A 16,183-nucleotide genomic window follows, 5' to 3' on the forward strand; every position below is an offset into this window, starting at 1 on the left:
GCGGGGGGGGGTTAGGATTCATGCTCTCTCTCTGTCTTTGTGACGGTCCCCCCCAAAGGAATTTTATTTTTAATTAAAGCTAATTCAGAGTCCTCTGAGATCCAGCTATCTTGAAGAATACAGCAGATCTCTGTAGAGATATCCGGGTTTAGAACCCCCGATCTAGACTGGGGCTCACCCTGTTTCCTTGGTCCCTAAGGATGGAAGGGTCCAACCTGGGCATTGCTGACAGCCCTTGTCTGCATGACTCCTCCGCGTCCCTGGCCCTTTCTGCTTCTCACGGGTCCCTCTGCCATCTCCTAGGTCCTCACAGAGTGGAAGCAAAAACTGGATGAGAGTCAGGCTGAGTTGGAAGCGGCTCAGAAAGAGTCCAGGTCACTCAGTACAGAAATCTTCAAGATGCAGAATGCCTACGAGGAGGTGGTGGATCAGTTAGAGACGCTGAGACGGGAGAACAAAAATCTCCAAGGTAACCATTCCCCCTGACAGGTGTGTGATAGCCCCTGAGCTCTCTACCCCACTACAGGTGTGTAACTGTCCCCCTTCTCTTCTGGCCACCCCTCCCCCATTTGGCCACAGCTCCCGCCTCCTTCCCACTGCCCCCACAAAATCCTCACATCTACTCAGTTTACCCCGAGGCCCAACCCCCCCCAGCATAAGGCACAGTAGCAGCAAAGCCCTGTTCTAGGGAACTGAGGGCTCACCAGGCTCTGCTGGAGGACGGATCTTCTGCAATGCTGTCTCTACGTGGCTTTGTGTCCTCGGGAGGGCCACTGAATCCCTTAGGACCCTGACGTACAAAATCAGACCAGGTCCAATGCCCCTTCCAAGCCCCCCCTCTATCTCTAAGACTATGATTTTATGCATTTTCTCCACAATATCCTCCCCTGGTCCTCTCTGGGACCGTTCTGTAGATGGTGTGAAGATTTAGGGTCACACAGTGTCCTGTTGCTCCTCTCTCTGCATGGTTCAGGTGGCGCCACACACCTGTGTCTTGCCGACACCTCCCCCAAAAGGCTTCACTGTGTTAATTCTCTCCCGTATGAATGTCATGAATGAATCACCAATCCCTAAATTCCCTGGCAAACGCCTGTGCCATCAAACAGAGCCTGTTGAAACAGCCTAAATCAAGCCTGTCCTTTGCAGAAGAGATTTCCGACCTAACCATGCAGATTGCAGAAACCAACAAGAATCTTCAGGAAGTGGAAAAGACCAAGAAGCAAGTGGAGCAAGGAAAGTCAGATCTTCAGGCTGCCCTAGAAGAGGCAGAGGCAAGTGTCTGGGATGCGATGGAGGAGGGCAGGGCACTGAAGGAGAGGGGACTAGACCACTCCTTTGGGGGCCCTTCCTGCCGAGAGGCACTGAGGCTCCATCAGGAAGACCATCCAGCTTCCCTGGAGGAAGTAAGTGCATTCTCTCGCTTCATCTCCTGGGTATCCTCTGGTGCACTGTATTTCCCCTTCCAAATAAATAAATTTGTTCATTATGTCCTTGACGTCTTCTGCTCAGAAAGCAAGAACTCAACCACCAAACAACCTGGAGCTGGCTCAGAATCCCTTAGTTTTAAAAGAGAGTTGGGCACAGTCATCTTTGGCTACTGGGAATTCTGCATAGTCTGAAGAGTGCAGTCTCCTGATGCGATCATCAGTTGTGGCCATCGCGGGGCAGGAGGTTGAGATGTCTCTAAGGAAGTCTGCACAACGCGGGATAACAGGAGGACAACTGCTGTGTCCTTTTAGAGAATGGGCTGGCTTCTGACTTCTGGTCACTATTAAAACAGACACACTCAATCCAATTCAAAAAGATGCTCTGTCCTCCTCAAGACATAAGATTGTTAATAACAGATATAGAAGTTTCAGTTCTAATATGTATATAGATGACTGAATCACTACACTGTACACCAGAAATTAACACAACACTAAACCAACTATACGTCAATTAAATAAATAAATAAATAAATAAATAAATAAATAAATAAATAAATAAATAAAATTTCATTTCTAGTTTCATTGTCAGTAGGGACATTTGGGAGCAAATTGCTTGACCTCTCTGAGTATTGTTCTATTCAAATGCTCATGAAACAAGCATAATAATACTCATTTTATAATAATAGGGATGAAAAAACCCATTCAAAAAGGTGGCTGCCCCTGGCACTCCCAATCACTCCTTTACTTTTATCAGGGTTCCTTGGAACATGAAGAGAGCAAGATTTTGCGTGCCCAGCTAGAGTTGAACCAGTTAAAATCTGAGCTTGACCGCAAGCTCACTGAGAAGGATGAAGAAACTGAGCAGCTGAAAAGAAACAGCCAGCGGGCAGCAGAGGCCATGCAGAGCATGCTGGATGCTGAGATCCGGAGCCGGAATGATGCTCTGAGGCTGAAGAAGAAGATGGAAGGAGATCTCAATGAGCTGGAGATCCAGCTGGGCCACTCCAACCGCCAGGTGGCGGAGACTCAGAAACACCTGCGTGCAGTCCAGGGCCAGCTCAAGGTAAGCGTGCGGCCCCTGGCAGACCTGGCAGGACCTCAGCCTGCCCTGGGCTCTGGCCTCACCCCTGGTTTCCCATGAAGGACTCCCAGCTGCACCTGGATGACGCCCTGAGGAGCAATGAGGACCTCAAGGAGCAGCTGGCCATCGTGCAGCGCAGGAATGGCCTCTTGCTGGAGGAGCTGGAGGAGATGAAGGCGGCCCTGGAGCAGACGGAGCGGACTCGCAAGCTGTCAGAGCAGGAGCTGCTGGACGCCAGTGACCGCGTGCAGCTCCTGCACTCCCAGGTGTGTCCTTCCTCCCTCCGCCTGGGGTCCACCCTGGGGGCTGGGCGGAAAGGAACCCCATCGCTCCTCCAAGACTAGTGATCAAGACCAACTTCCGTTAGGCTTAGTTCTTGAAATAACTGTCTCTAGATGGACAGATTCCTGAACTATCCTTTACCTGAAGATAAAAGGTTGCACATGCACATTGTCGGGAAATCAAAGCAAGGAAGGATGAATTGTTGCATAAAGGGCCTAGAGAAGTCTTCACTGAGGCAGTAACATTTAAGCAGCAAGCTTAGAAAATTAAGATTGTTTTTTGAAATAATTATTTTTAGGAAAATTTTTTAAATTCCTTGTTGTAAAAAATAGAGAATATAAGCCAAAAAGTAGAAGAAAAACATCAACCATAGTGTTAACATTTAGAGATCTTTTATTCTAGGTGCTCGTCTCTGTGCGTAAATACGATATTTTTGGTAAATGTGATCAATCTTTTTGTAACTTTTTTTCATTTAATAATGTGTCCTGATCATATTTCTATACTTTAAAACAGTTTTCTATGATATGGTTTTTAATGACAGAAAAGTAGTCCATTTTAGTTGTGTATTATGGTACTTTTATTTAATCAATATGGTTGGATAGTTTTAGATTGTTCTCAATAAAAATTTTTACTATTAGAAAGAGTGCTATGACAAACTTCTTCATAACTAAATTTTCACATACATCCAGGATTATTATTTCCTTAATATTCCTAAAAGTAAACAAATTCCTGGAAGGACAATTCCATGGTCAAAATGCTAAAGATATTTATGTTATAAATTACTCTTTAACTTAATTATCCCAATTTTTGTTCCCACTGGGAAAATATGTGAGAACTATTTTCTATAAATTCTCAAAAACCCTAGCTATTTTTTTTTAATCTTCACCAATTCTGTGATTGAAAAACATCTCCCTTTTAAAATTCTTATTTCTTTGATTATTAGTCAGGTAGAACATTTCATCACATTTTTGGCCATCTGTATTTCTTCTGTGTCTTAGCTATTGGTATTTACGCCCTTTTTTCTTAATGATTTGTCTTATTTACATATTAAGGAAGGAAATATTTTTTCAGCAACATACATTGCAAATGTTTTCTGGTTTGTCATCACCCTTACAATTCCATGTATGATGTATTTTGATCATGAGAATTATTTTTCATTTCATATAGTTATGTCAACCATTTTCTTATTCCAACACCTTTAATTAAATAATCTATCCTTCCACAAATATTTGAAAGTCTACCTTTATCATTTACTCAATTCTTTTACATACAATTCTTGGGTCTTTTTTGGCACTTACTGTTCAACCAAGAATGAAACACTATCTTTTTTATATTTTTTCACCCATGTGAAAAATAAGAAATGGAACATGATCATGCTGGACGTCTTTCCCCACCCAGCTCTCTCCCTCTAATCGCTGTTAGTGTCCAAATGTAACCTGAACCTAATTTTTCTTGTAGAACACGAGCCTGATAAATACCAAGAAAAAACTGGAAGCTGACATAGCCCAGTGCCAGGCGGAAGTGGAGAACTCTATCCAGGAATCCAAAAATGCAGAGGAGAAGGCCAAGAAGGCCATCACAGATGTGAGCTCCTTTATTATCAGAGATGCTGTTTGGAGATAAGAAAGGGGCTTCTAAGCAGGACAAGTAGGTTTCTTTCCCTTACCACCTACAGTGGTACCACCTACAGTGGTGGCTTCCTGGAGAGACGGAAGGAGATGGAGCCTCAGCAGAGGCAAAGCGGGAGGGGAGCTGTGCGGAATCAGTGACGGCTGAGGGAGGGAGGCAGGCATCAGCACACCCAGGACCAACCTCACAGCATCCTCCATGCACTCGGGCAGGGAGGGCGGGTGGCCCACCGGTCCTTCCTGTGAACTTAACCAGGCGGCCATGATGGCCGAGGAGCTGAAGAAGGAGCAGGACACCAGCGCCCACCTGGAGCGGATGAAGAAGAACCTGGAGCAGACGGTGAAGGACCTGCAGCACCGCCTGGACGAGGCTGAGCAGCTGGCCCTGAAGGGCGGGAAGAAGCAGATCCAGAAGCTGGAGAACCGGGTAGGGCAATGGGGGAGGACTCTCGCTCCCAAAGGGACACCATTCAGTCACCCCTGGCAGAACCACAATGCGGAAACTCAGGTGGCAGGAATGGGGCACTGAGTCGACTGCAGGTTTCATTTGGGGACCGCCTGTGAAGCTCCCTGTGAGCCCAGCGTCGCACCTGTTTCTCCCTCGCTGGCCCCTCCGCCAGCACACACAAACCCACTTTAGGATGCATGTCCCTCGGTACCTGTAATGTAACGACATTTTAAATGTTTTTATCTAGAGTCACATCTACCTAAATTGTGGGGAGGCATACTTTACAATCATAAAATTGCACATTTTGGTGTGATTTACATTTTGGACTGAGCTCCACTTTGATAAGTGATGGCCCATCCTACGTAAAATCTGTCCTCTTCCTTTGCCTCCCATTGCCGGATCTCGTTCCCTCCCCAGATTTCCTAATGTCTACACGCCGCCTGCAATTCCCACATCTTTCTCACTCATCCTAAACGGAGGGTGATTGGCACTTCCTCCAGGCTCACTCGCTGGCGAAGTGCAATGTCCACATGGGACAGTCGTGCTTTTTCTTTATCTGGGAGTGTACTTCGTAGTTTTAAATTTATTTGCTGATTCTTCCCTTTGTCTCCTGTACCCCCTCCTTTCCCCTTTAGACCTGGGATGGTTTGTTTTATTTGTGTTTTAAAACGGGCAGCACTATGAGTTGGCATTTTGCAGAAGAGCTCCACAGAGGAGGACGTTAGACTGTCTCTGTGGTCCCCGAGAGAAGGGATGGGAAGGAGCGGGAGAGGAAGAGGATGAGGGGGAGAAGAGATGGAAACAATTTCTCCCAGCAGGAAAGACCCAAACACATTCTTTACGCCAACCGCCCAAGGATGTGGTCACCCAGCTCTGAATACATTTTAAGTGTGAAAAGGTTTTGGAGCTAAAAACTACAAAGCTGTAGACATACGAGAAACAGAAGTAAACACCAGGGAAATTAGAGCTCCCCCTCAAATTCTTTAAATGCTTATTTTTAATTATTCCCAGTCCCCTTCTACTAAAACGAACTTGGGATTATCCATCTCATGGGTCCTCCCTTGAGGGAGGAATTAGACCCCATGCCACCCTCTAATGATTCTTTGATTCCTGGGTTGGCAGGGAACACTTTGCCAGCCTCCCCTCAGCCTGGTGAGGCACCATGACTGTCCTCCAATTCCCAGCTGCCCCGTTATCTCAGTTCCACGAACCTTTCAGAGGCCTAGCGAGAATCCCCAAGGGAAGCAAGTGTTTTCTAGAACCTGACGGAAGACAGCTTCCTAGGGCCCGTGGGTGGGATCCTTTTTGGATCTGTGCCCAGAGCTGCCTGTTCCGCTGGTAGATTTCAAGGTTGATCTAGCGAGTCTGCAAGCCCAGAGCCACCCTCCCACCCCCGCCGCTGGGCTCTCTCTGGACTGAGGAGTCGGGCCGTAGGGGGTGACCTGCATTCTTGGTGGCTGTCCTGTCCCCTCAAGACTTGAGAAAAGGCAGACGCAGCTATGAAATCAACCATACATGTGCAGCACTGTATCATTACAAAACATCATCCACAGACTTTGTTTAATTTGATCCCCACACTCAAGGCAGGTTGGGCAGGAATTATCATCTCCATCCTAAATACGCAGAAAACTCGTACTCAGTGATGGCAGCTGACTTGCTTTGGATCAGTCAGCTGGAGCCAGGGCTTAAACACACCTTTGACTCTCCCTGGCTCCAGTCCTCTCCATGAGCCCTGCTGCCTTACTTGATCAGGAATCAGAGTCCCCACAACAGCCCTTGCTGAGTGCATTACCCAGAGGAAGGCACATCTTTTGCACAGCCCAATCCAGTAGCCAAGCCATGTGCCCCTGGGGCTGCTTCTGCCCAGAGAGGACGTCTTGTCACGTGTGCAGAGCCCTGGCACGGACTAGAGGCAGCCTTGTGAAGAAAATGTGTTCCTGAGCCCCAGGACAGACACTTTTGCAAAACAGGCTTAGCAGATCTTGAGTTCACCCTCCAACAAATGGCACAGGAGTGGGTGAGGAAAGCCTGGGAGATGCCACCTGACCTCTGCGCTCCTTCCGTGTGCAGGTGCGGGAGCTGGAAAGTGAGCTCGACGCTGAGCAGAAGAGGGGAGCCGAGGCCCTGAAGGGCGCCCACAGATATGAACGAAAGGTTAAAGAAATGACTTACCAGGTAAGCAGTGACTCACTGAATCCTCGGGGGACGCCTGCTGGATCAGCGCCGGCAGAAGCGGCAGGGGTCTGGGGCCCTGGCACGTACACTCTGTTTGCAGGCTGAGGAGGACCGCAAGAACATCCTCAGGCTCCAGGACCTGGTGGACAAGCTGCAGGCCAAAGTGAAGGCTTACAAGAGGCAGGCAGAGGAGGCCGTGAGTGTGGGGTCCTGGGGGCCCCCTGGTCCTGAGCAGGAGGACATCCCAGGTTCATAGGGTCTGAGGCCTCGGTTTTCAGCAGCAGGTTATAAACACGAGGACAGGACACCTGCCATCTCCCTCCCAGTCTGTATTAGGCAAACCTGCCCTACCTCCCCTCCCCAGGCCCCTTGCCTCACCCGTTCTGGCCCAGCCACCTCCACCCCTTCACTCTGCCTCTGCCGACCTGGCTTTATCTCACCCACCCTGACTCACCCCATCTGCCCCTGCCTCACTCCGCCCTCCCTGCCCCTGAGACCTGACCTCAGACACCTCATTCTAATTCACGTCCTAATTTGGTTCACCCCGTCCCTGGCCCTCACCACCTCCATCCTTCTCCGGCCTCCCTCACTCCCACCCTCTTGTTCATCCTTTCTGATCTGCCCTTAGCAAACAAGTGAAAGCAACAGGGAGGAAACGGTTTGGGCAGAAACCAGCACTGCTGAGATTTTTTTTCTGGGAACACTAGGTCAGAAGATGTTAGTAGCAGGAAGCTGGGGCAGTGGGTGGGGGAGGAGTGGGGTCTTTTTCTTTTAATAGAAAAAAAATCATTTGGGAAACTCTGGGTTCCACAAAGTTGGACGAATCGTTTTGCTTCAAGGATTTCTCAGATTTTGCAGGTAACATGGAATGAGCTCTTCAAAGTAGAAGAGGCGTTCTGAATGTAGCATTTCCCATCCTGGATGGACCTTGGCTCCTTTTTATTAGAGGCAGAGCATCCCACGGGACAAGTGTCCTGAGGAAAAAGGTCTGGGGACCCTGCCCTGGATCAATGACTGGTGGTTCCATCCTGACCTCAGGAAGCAGATCTGAACTGGTTAAATGGAGGGAGGTATCCTTACCCACCAGATTAGCATAGTCACGCAGGACTGGCCGGGCTGGAGGGGACCCAGGAGGCCACCTTCATCAGAAACCCCTGGATGGCCCTCAGAGAGACCCACGCGCTGTCCTCGCTGCAGGCAGATGGTGCTGGGAGCAGGCACAGGGCAGCGGGCTTGGGCCATCAGTCTCTTGACACTTCCAGGTGACTTGGGAGACTCGGGTCTCCTCTGAAGAGCTCCAGCAGGGGAGACGACACAGAAGGGGGTGCAGGGGAACGTGGGGGCATCCGGGGGCAGCAGACCCGTGAGGGGCCAGGGCAGTCCACACGGGCAGGAGCTGCGGGCGTCGTCCGCACTGCTGGAGGGCTAGCTGTCTCTCCTCTGCTATCAGGGAACTGGGGGCCCAAGCCCTCCCAGTTCCCCAGGGGCTGTCAGGGGCCAGGTGTGGGCCTTCCTCAGCCTCCTGCCCCCTCTGTCTTCCATTCAGGAGGAGCAGGCCAACACGCAGCTGTCCAGGTGCCGGCGGGTCCAGCACGAGCTGGAGGAGGCTGAGGAGCGGGCAGACATCGCTGAGTCCCAGGTCAACAAGCTGCGGGCCAAGAGCCGGGATGTGGGGGCCCAGGTGAGAGCAGACCTCTTCCCCAGCCGTCCTGAGACCCCAGACCAGGCAGCACCCAGGCAGAGTTTGGAAGGTGCCTGTTGGTGCCCCTTCCCTGCTGCTGGTAGTGCATTCACAGATGCCACTGCTCCAGCCAGGCCCCCCGTGGTTCCAGGCCCATGGAGTGGGGGAGCAGTGACTGACCAGGGGCCAGACACCCTTCCTCTCCCCTGTCCCTCCCTGTTACAAGTGGCGCTGCCCAAGAAGCCCCTGCTTTGGTGAGGTGCGGGTGGGGGGTGAGGGGTGGAGTCCATCCCATCTCCAGGGGCTCAACTGGTTTATTTTTACAATGCAAAGGGAGACACAGCCACGCCTTAATATTTTTCTGAGGTTCCAGCCTCCCCAGCTGCCCACTTGAAGACGATGCTCAGCCTCCCCTTCAGTTTGACTCATCTTCTGTGTACGATTCTTTTTCTCCCACAGAAGATGGAAGAATGAGCCTCTCCCAATGCCTGTTGCCATGGGACATCTCGGGAGAGTGGAGGGAAAGTGTTGTGAGAAATAAACTCTCCTGACTACTGGGATCCCTGGCTCTGCTGTGCTTATTATCATGGTCCCTTTCTTCTCCACAAGGTGGTTTCAGATTCTTGCCAGTATGTTGTACACACAGAAAGTAAGGGATGTGGAAGTGGAGCCTCCTGGCCCCAAGCGGGAAAGGTGGAACTCCAGCCCACTTCCAGATCAACCACCACCCACCCCTCACTGTGCATTTAAAAATAAAGACCCTTTCTCATAATTATAGCACACTGTTGTCCTAGCAACTCACAATTCTTTCAAATTCACTTCCCCATTTCTCCCTAAATTTACAGAAGGGGAAACTGGGCCCAGAAAGGTGAAGCGTTCTGACTGTAGTTGTCCAGGGCAAAGGGGAGACAACCCACAAGATCCCAGACCCCAGGCCAGGTTCTTTCCTCCAAGAAGCTCTGTTTTTCCATCCTGTCCCTCCCAGGGGCCTTGTGCCCACTCCTCTCAGACCACCCACAGCTCCCATAACATCCGAGCACCTGAATTCACTCATTCCTGAGCGGACAGATGCTTAGGGAGAGACTGCATAGGGGCTGGCCTATCTTGCAAGCCTTGCTCCTCCTTCCAGCGGGGTCTCTCCTCTCCACGTGCATGGATCCTCCCCCACGGGCGCTCGGGCCGAGGGGGAAGGGAGCAGCTAGTCTTAGGGCTCACTCCCGGCTTCTCCCCAGATCCCACTGATTCTGATTATGTTGGTTTTCTTATCCTGAAGCAGTAGGAATGCAGCAAGATGAATAAGGACAGCTTCAGGAGCCAAGACTAAATCTGAGCCTCGGCCTGACCGCTTAGTAGCAGTAGCTGCATGGCCTGGGTTGCCCACATGCATTCTCTGAACCTGAGCTGTCTCACGGTCAGACTGACCTGTGTGGTCAAGGTTACAAACTTTGGGTTCCAGCAAACCTGGATGGAATCCGGATGCTATCACATACCAACTGTGTGGCCTTGGGCAGCTTCAGACTAACTCTCTGAACCTCAATCTCCTTACTCTGTAAGGCGGAGATAACAATCAAAAATCATAGCTTCGCTGTGACAGATGGGGGGCTGGGCTGGGGGCAAGGGGTGCAGGTGGTCTGACTTAGTCTGTACCAGGCACTGAGGTGCCCTCTCCTCGAACACTTAGATCACCCCTTCTCTCTGGCCTTCTAGATCCTCCTTTCCTTCTCATCACCAGCCCAACCCCTGTGGCTCTGACACCAGCACTATCATCACCATCCTCACTGTCATCACCACCATCACCATCCTCACCATCATCATCACCATCTCACTGTCATCACCACCATCACCATCCTCACCATCATCATCACCATCTCACTGTCATCACCACCATCACCATCCTCACCATCACCATCACCATCCTCACTGTCATCACCACCATCACATCCTCACCATCACCATCACCATCCTCACTGTCATCACCAACATCACCATCCTCACCATCATCATCACCATCCTCACTGTCATCACCACCATCCTCACCATCATCACCATCCTCACTGTCATCACCACCATCACCGTCCTCACCATCATCATCACCATCTCACTGTCATCACCACCATCACCATCCTCACCATCATCATCACCATCCTCACTGTCATCACCACCATCACCATCCTCACCATCACCACTGCCAAACTTGAGGATGAAAAAGTCCATTAAAAATGATCTCTTCACAAACTTATGGTTTCCAGGGGGTAAACGTGGTGGGAAGGGATAAATTGGGAGTTCAAAATTTGCAGATACTAACTACTATATATAAAACAGATAACAAGTTTATACTGTACAGCACAGGGAACTACATTCAATATCTTGTAGTAACCTACAATGAAAAAGAATATGAAAAGGAATATATGTATGTATATGTGTGACTGAAACATGATGCTGCACACCAGAAATTGACAGTTTACTATATGTCAATTAAAAAAAAAGAGAGAGATCTCTTCAATCTCCTCGCCTTTACAGGCAAGGAAACTGAGGCCATTCTCAAAGTCCCTGGATACCAAATCCTAGTCCCACATCTGCCACCCACTACATCGTCCTCCAGTAAGAATAATAATACAATTTCAAATACACAGAGCAATTTTGCATGAGGCTGAGTGTTCATGTGCCTGTTTTCCTCTTTTCCATTCCGGCTTCCCAACAAGCCCGTCAGGAGATCAGGCAATTTTCCAGCGGTGTTGCAGACGGGCGACGGCTTGCCCAGTGCTGAGGAGGAGCTGAGTGGCAGCTCCACAGACTCGCCGTACAGCACAGAGTCTCAGGCCGGTGGCTCTTCCCTCGGCCTGGGCGTGTGCTGTGGTGGTGAGAGCCTGGGCGCCCGACCTGCCTGGGTCCTGGTCCTGCCCCCTCACTCACACACTGTGTGATTAGGGACAAGTCACTTCATGACTTTAAGTCTCAGCTTCCTTGTGTGTAAAGTGGGATGTAACAATGTCCTTTAGAGTGTTATTTTGAGCAGTAAGTAAGCATGCGCAAGAAATGCCCTTGGTCTAGAGCTGGACACATCGTTAGCACTCTGTCATCATGGTGGGCAGGGGTGACACACGGCTTTGTGGCTTAGGGGGAGTGTAAGACAGGGGTCCGGATGGACAACAGCCTGGGGCTTTGGCTGTGTCTCTAAGGGGCTTCTTCTGGTTTGGGGAGTTAACATACCATGCAATTGGAGGTCATCAAAAAAACTTCCTGTGGAATCACTCCTTCCTGACACCCCAATAAAAGCAGATCTGAATTCCACCTGCTCAAACACACTCCAGCTCACCTGGAGTTCCCGGAGAAGCCCCCCAACCCTCACCCTGCAGTGTCTCTGCACTTACTTGGTCCCCACAACCCCACCCTGGGCCCCCAGATATCTGGCACCCCAGGCTTTCCAGAAGGCCTTGGGCAAGCCAGGGAATGTCTCTGAGCCTCGACATGGAAGTCCTGGTGCTTACCTACTTCAGGATGGAGTTGTTTGAAAGATTCCTGTGTGATGCTGTGCAAGACTTCCTCAGCACTGCAGTGTCACCCAAATTGGAGATGTTTACCTAACAAGAATGATAACAATGGTATCGTTGTTGTTAGCATTACTACTGCTCCTCCTATCATCATCATTATTACCACCATTCAGCAGTGAAACCTAGCCACCAAATCTGGACCCCAGTTCTGGGGCCTTGGAGAGCAGAGCCTACCCTGACCCACGGGCCCCTTCAAAACAGAGCTTTGCTGCCACCTCCTGGCTGTGAAAAGACACGCCTTTCATTATGCAGATGACCTAGAGATTGCACCCCTGAAGTCTGGAAATTAGACACTGAGTCAGAGGTGCCCCCGGAATTATGACATCTGGTCCAGGCTTCTGGTTTTGCAGATGAGAAAATCAGATTAGTGACAGGATCTGGTAACCACTTCAGGTGTAGAATCAGAGCCAGATGCCCAGGCCTCGGAGTTCCCAGACCAGGGCTCCTTCAGCTGAGTGTCTGGAGAAGAGGACCCTGCAGAATCTGAGATGGAGGCTAAGGACTGGCCGGGCAGAGAGTGGGCCCTGGGGTTGACCTGGGCAGCAGCACAGATGGGGCCATGGCCAAGGGTCTGCTCCCACACCTCATGCTTCTCATCCCAGGAACCTCTGCCAGGCTAGAAGAGAAGTGTGGGCCCTGGGGTGGCAGGCAGTGCACCTCCACAAACAGCCCCCTGCCCTGAATAGGGGTGGGTGACCAGCCCCTGGGTGTCTCTGGGATGCAGGGGGCTGTGACAATTCAAAAAGTGAGGTTCCTTGTCCTGAGACAAAGGATCAGGGCGTCTACTCCACAACAATATACCCAAGTCAAGACTGGTGCCATCTGACCCTTCAGAGCCCCTCTCTTTCTCCAGTCCCCCCAGGATGTTGAAACAATGAGCTTCCTTGCTCTCTGGCCTTCAGGTGGGTCCAGTCAATGGGGAGCTGAGACAGAAAGGCAGGGGAAGGAGGGGCGAGAGGGTGTGTATTCCCTGCGTCCCTCCCTGCAGGCAAAGGTCCCACTTCCTGCCAGGCGCCCCACTCCCCAGCCCTCTCTGTCTCCATCTCTAGTAACCAGTCCTCTCGCCCCGCTTGCACCTTCAGGCCAAGGGAAGGTCGTGGAGCCCCGAGCAATCTGACCTGAAGCTCTGCCCTACCCTGGTGACCTCCCTACACCTGCCCACACCTGCACAAGTGGACGTCTTCAGGTCATCAGTCCCATTCAGATGGCTAATGACCCTTTCAGTTTCATTGCACACTTCAACATGACACAGGCCTTCCCCCAAATCAAGCTTTTAGGATCGCATCTAGGCCCCTTTTTAAACTTAAACCAGAGCGCACACTCACAGCTCTTGAATCCAGGAAGAAGCAGTTATTTCCTCTGGGATCTAAGTGGTAACCCAGAGTGCTAGACCCAGCTCGTGCCAGCTCACAAAAGCCAATCATAAAATTTTTAGGAATTTTGTTAGACCGCTGTACACAGACGTTAGTAAAATTAAATTTTATAATGTTACAAGATAAACTACAGATCTTCCTTGACTTACAATGGGATTCCGTCCCAATAAACCCACTGTAATTTGAAAATACCGTTAAGTTGAAAATGCATTTAATAGTTTAGCCTCGCCCACCTTGAACGTGCTCAGAATGCTTACGTTAGCCTACAGCTGGGAAAAATCATCTCACACAAACCTATTTCACGGTAAAGTGTTGACTATCTCATGTAGTGGGTTGAATACCGCACTGAAAGTGAAAAACAGAACGGTTGTCTGGGTCCGGGACGGCTGTAAGTGCATCAGTTGCTTCCCCTCGTGACTGCGTGGCTGTCTGGGAGCTGTGTCTGCCCTGCCCAGCATCGCAAGAAGATCAGACTGCTCATCTCTAGGCCAAGAAAAAGATCAAAATTCAAAATTCGAAGTATAGTTTCTATTAAGTGCGTATCACGTTCATCAAGTTGAAAAATGGTGAGTCGAACCATCGTACGTCGGGGATTGTCAGTATGTGAAAAACAAAAGTAATAAAAAATCTAAACCTGTAACTTCCTAATTATTCACTACACTGTATCATGACCTATGATTTACGACTGCTAACTCCGTGTGACAGACATCTCTGACGGTGTGGTACTTACATCTCTTCCTGTCTCTGCATTTACTGATGTCATGCGGATATTCTGCTTAGCCGTTGTGCAAATATTTACACCACAGAAACTGGCAAACACTTCAATGCAGACTTTTTTTATTTGTTTGCTTGTTAAACATTTACCAGCACACCACTAAGTGGAATCAATGAAACTCAAGTAAAAACAAATCTGCTAATTTGTATATAGAGATATCAGAGTATGCAGGACCACACCCACACCCCCTGCGCCTGCCAGTCCTACTAGGCCACCTTATTCAAGGCAGCAAATTGAGAGGACTTCTCAGGGCCAAGCATTCCATCCCGCAGAGTGTGGGGAAGGTGGGGGGACAAGTCATAGGAACTCACTCAGCTGTGACAGGAAGTCAGCTTCAATGTCTAGGCAAAAAGGAAGATTTATTGGTTCACCTAAATGAAAATTTCAAGGGTAGTCAATCTCCAGGCTGACTGAGCCCACAGATATGTAGTTGGATCTAGGTTTCCAGATGATTTCTTATTTTTCTCTTTCTTTCTATCTCTCCATCCTGCATTCCTCCAAATTAACTTTATTCCCAGGAAGCCTGCCCCTCTGATTACAAAACGGCTAGGCTTATATCCTGTATCTTAGCATCTCATTCTAGCAGCCGGAAGGGAAGAGTTTCTCTTTCCCCGGAGTTCCTGTGAAAGCCGAAGGGCTGGGCTCATGGGCTTTGATTGCCCGGATGGTCTGGCTCCTGGTGGGAAGGTGGCAGGAGGAAGGGGGCTTTGATTGGTCAAGTCTGAGTCACGGGGGACCAGCTGCACCCAAACCCCACGAAACCAGAGTGCAGAGGGGTGTTTCCTATTTCTCCCATTAGGTCAAGTTCCTATTTCCAGACGAAGCAATGTAGGGGCTAAAAAAAAAAAAAAATGCACCAACTAACTGTTCATGATGAGGGTTCATGAGCACCGGGCCACGGGCTTTGCTGAGTCTGCTGCTCGCTTTTGGAACTGGGCTGCCTTCCCACAGGGTCATTGTGTGGACAAACCCACACGACGGCTGTAAAGCCCCTGGCGCAAAGTGGGCTATCCAGAATGCCGGCTGGCATTTTCCTTTCTTCGTTGCTTATCCTGACTTGTCGCTTTCCCACGAAAGAGGAACCACTGCTAACATGAGATGCTAAGACGTAGCCTGTGTACAGATTATCTCCCTCCACTCACTGTTCAACCCGCCGGCACTCAGACCCAGCAGACACCCCTTGTCCTTCAACACTCCTGCGAAGAGTGCAACTTCTCATAACATAACATCATTTCCTCCCCCGCCAGTGGCCCGAATTCCACGGAGGGCCTCTCCCTGCTGACAGGAGGAGGAAGAGACCCTAGCTCAGAGGCCATGCCCTGCAGCCAGGAACTTCCTGTCCCATGAGTCAGGAGGGAGAGGTCTGGGTGGGGCCAGCACAAACATCTGGACCCAAATCGGGACACGGCTGGGATGTGAACCCAGAGCCAGCCCACGGCAGGCTGGTGGCCCTGCTGGGGCAATGCTCCTTCTGGAGACCAAGCGGGCAACTCATCCAGCCAACAGTGAATTGACTGAGGCTCTGTGACAGGCCAGGAGCTGCTCTAGCTCTGGGGACACAGAGGGGAAATAAATAACAAGCCTCAGAAGCACCTTCCCCTCAAAGCTATCACAAGTTCCTCTCAAAAGTCAACTGCTCCACCGACCGGTTCCTGATTCTCACCCCCTCACTTGTCCTCCCCCGTTCCTCTCTGGGCCCTTGGATTATTGCCACCATTCATTTCCCGGTTTCTCTCCACCGTGAAACTGCCACCTCCATCAA

At 50.2% G+C, this 16,183-nt stretch overlaps 1 protein-coding gene across 1 annotated transcript in view; it reads left to right on the plus strand.

The window, feature by feature from the left end:
• Positions 1 to 9,665, plus strand: part of LOC105077593 (myosin-13) — a 46,153-nt gene extending 36,488 nt beyond the window's left edge. Inside the window, exons 30-38 of the mRNA XM_074342185.1 lie at positions 304 to 469; positions 1,147 to 1,271; positions 2,182 to 2,490; positions 2,571 to 2,774; positions 4,249 to 4,374; positions 4,675 to 4,845; positions 6,937 to 7,041; positions 7,142 to 7,237; positions 8,588 to 9,665. Coding sequence (XP_074198286.1) covers positions 304 to 469; positions 1,147 to 1,271; positions 2,182 to 2,490; positions 2,571 to 2,774; positions 4,249 to 4,374; positions 4,675 to 4,845; positions 6,937 to 7,041; positions 7,142 to 7,237; positions 8,588 to 8,980 — 1,695 coding nt within the window. The 3' untranslated portion in view covers positions 8,981 to 9,665. The remainder of the gene's footprint in view (positions 1 to 303; positions 470 to 1,146; positions 1,272 to 2,181; positions 2,491 to 2,570; positions 2,775 to 4,248; positions 4,375 to 4,674; positions 4,846 to 6,936; positions 7,042 to 7,141; positions 7,238 to 8,587) is intronic.
• The last annotated feature ends 6,518 nt before the right edge of the window (positions 9,666 to 16,183 follow it).

Source organism: Camelus bactrianus, chromosome 16 (assembly GCF_048773025.1).
Source record: "Camelus bactrianus isolate YW-2024 breed Bactrian camel chromosome 16, ASM4877302v1, whole genome shotgun sequence".
Taxonomy (NCBI): domain Eukaryota; kingdom Metazoa; phylum Chordata; class Mammalia; order Artiodactyla; family Camelidae; genus Camelus; species Camelus bactrianus.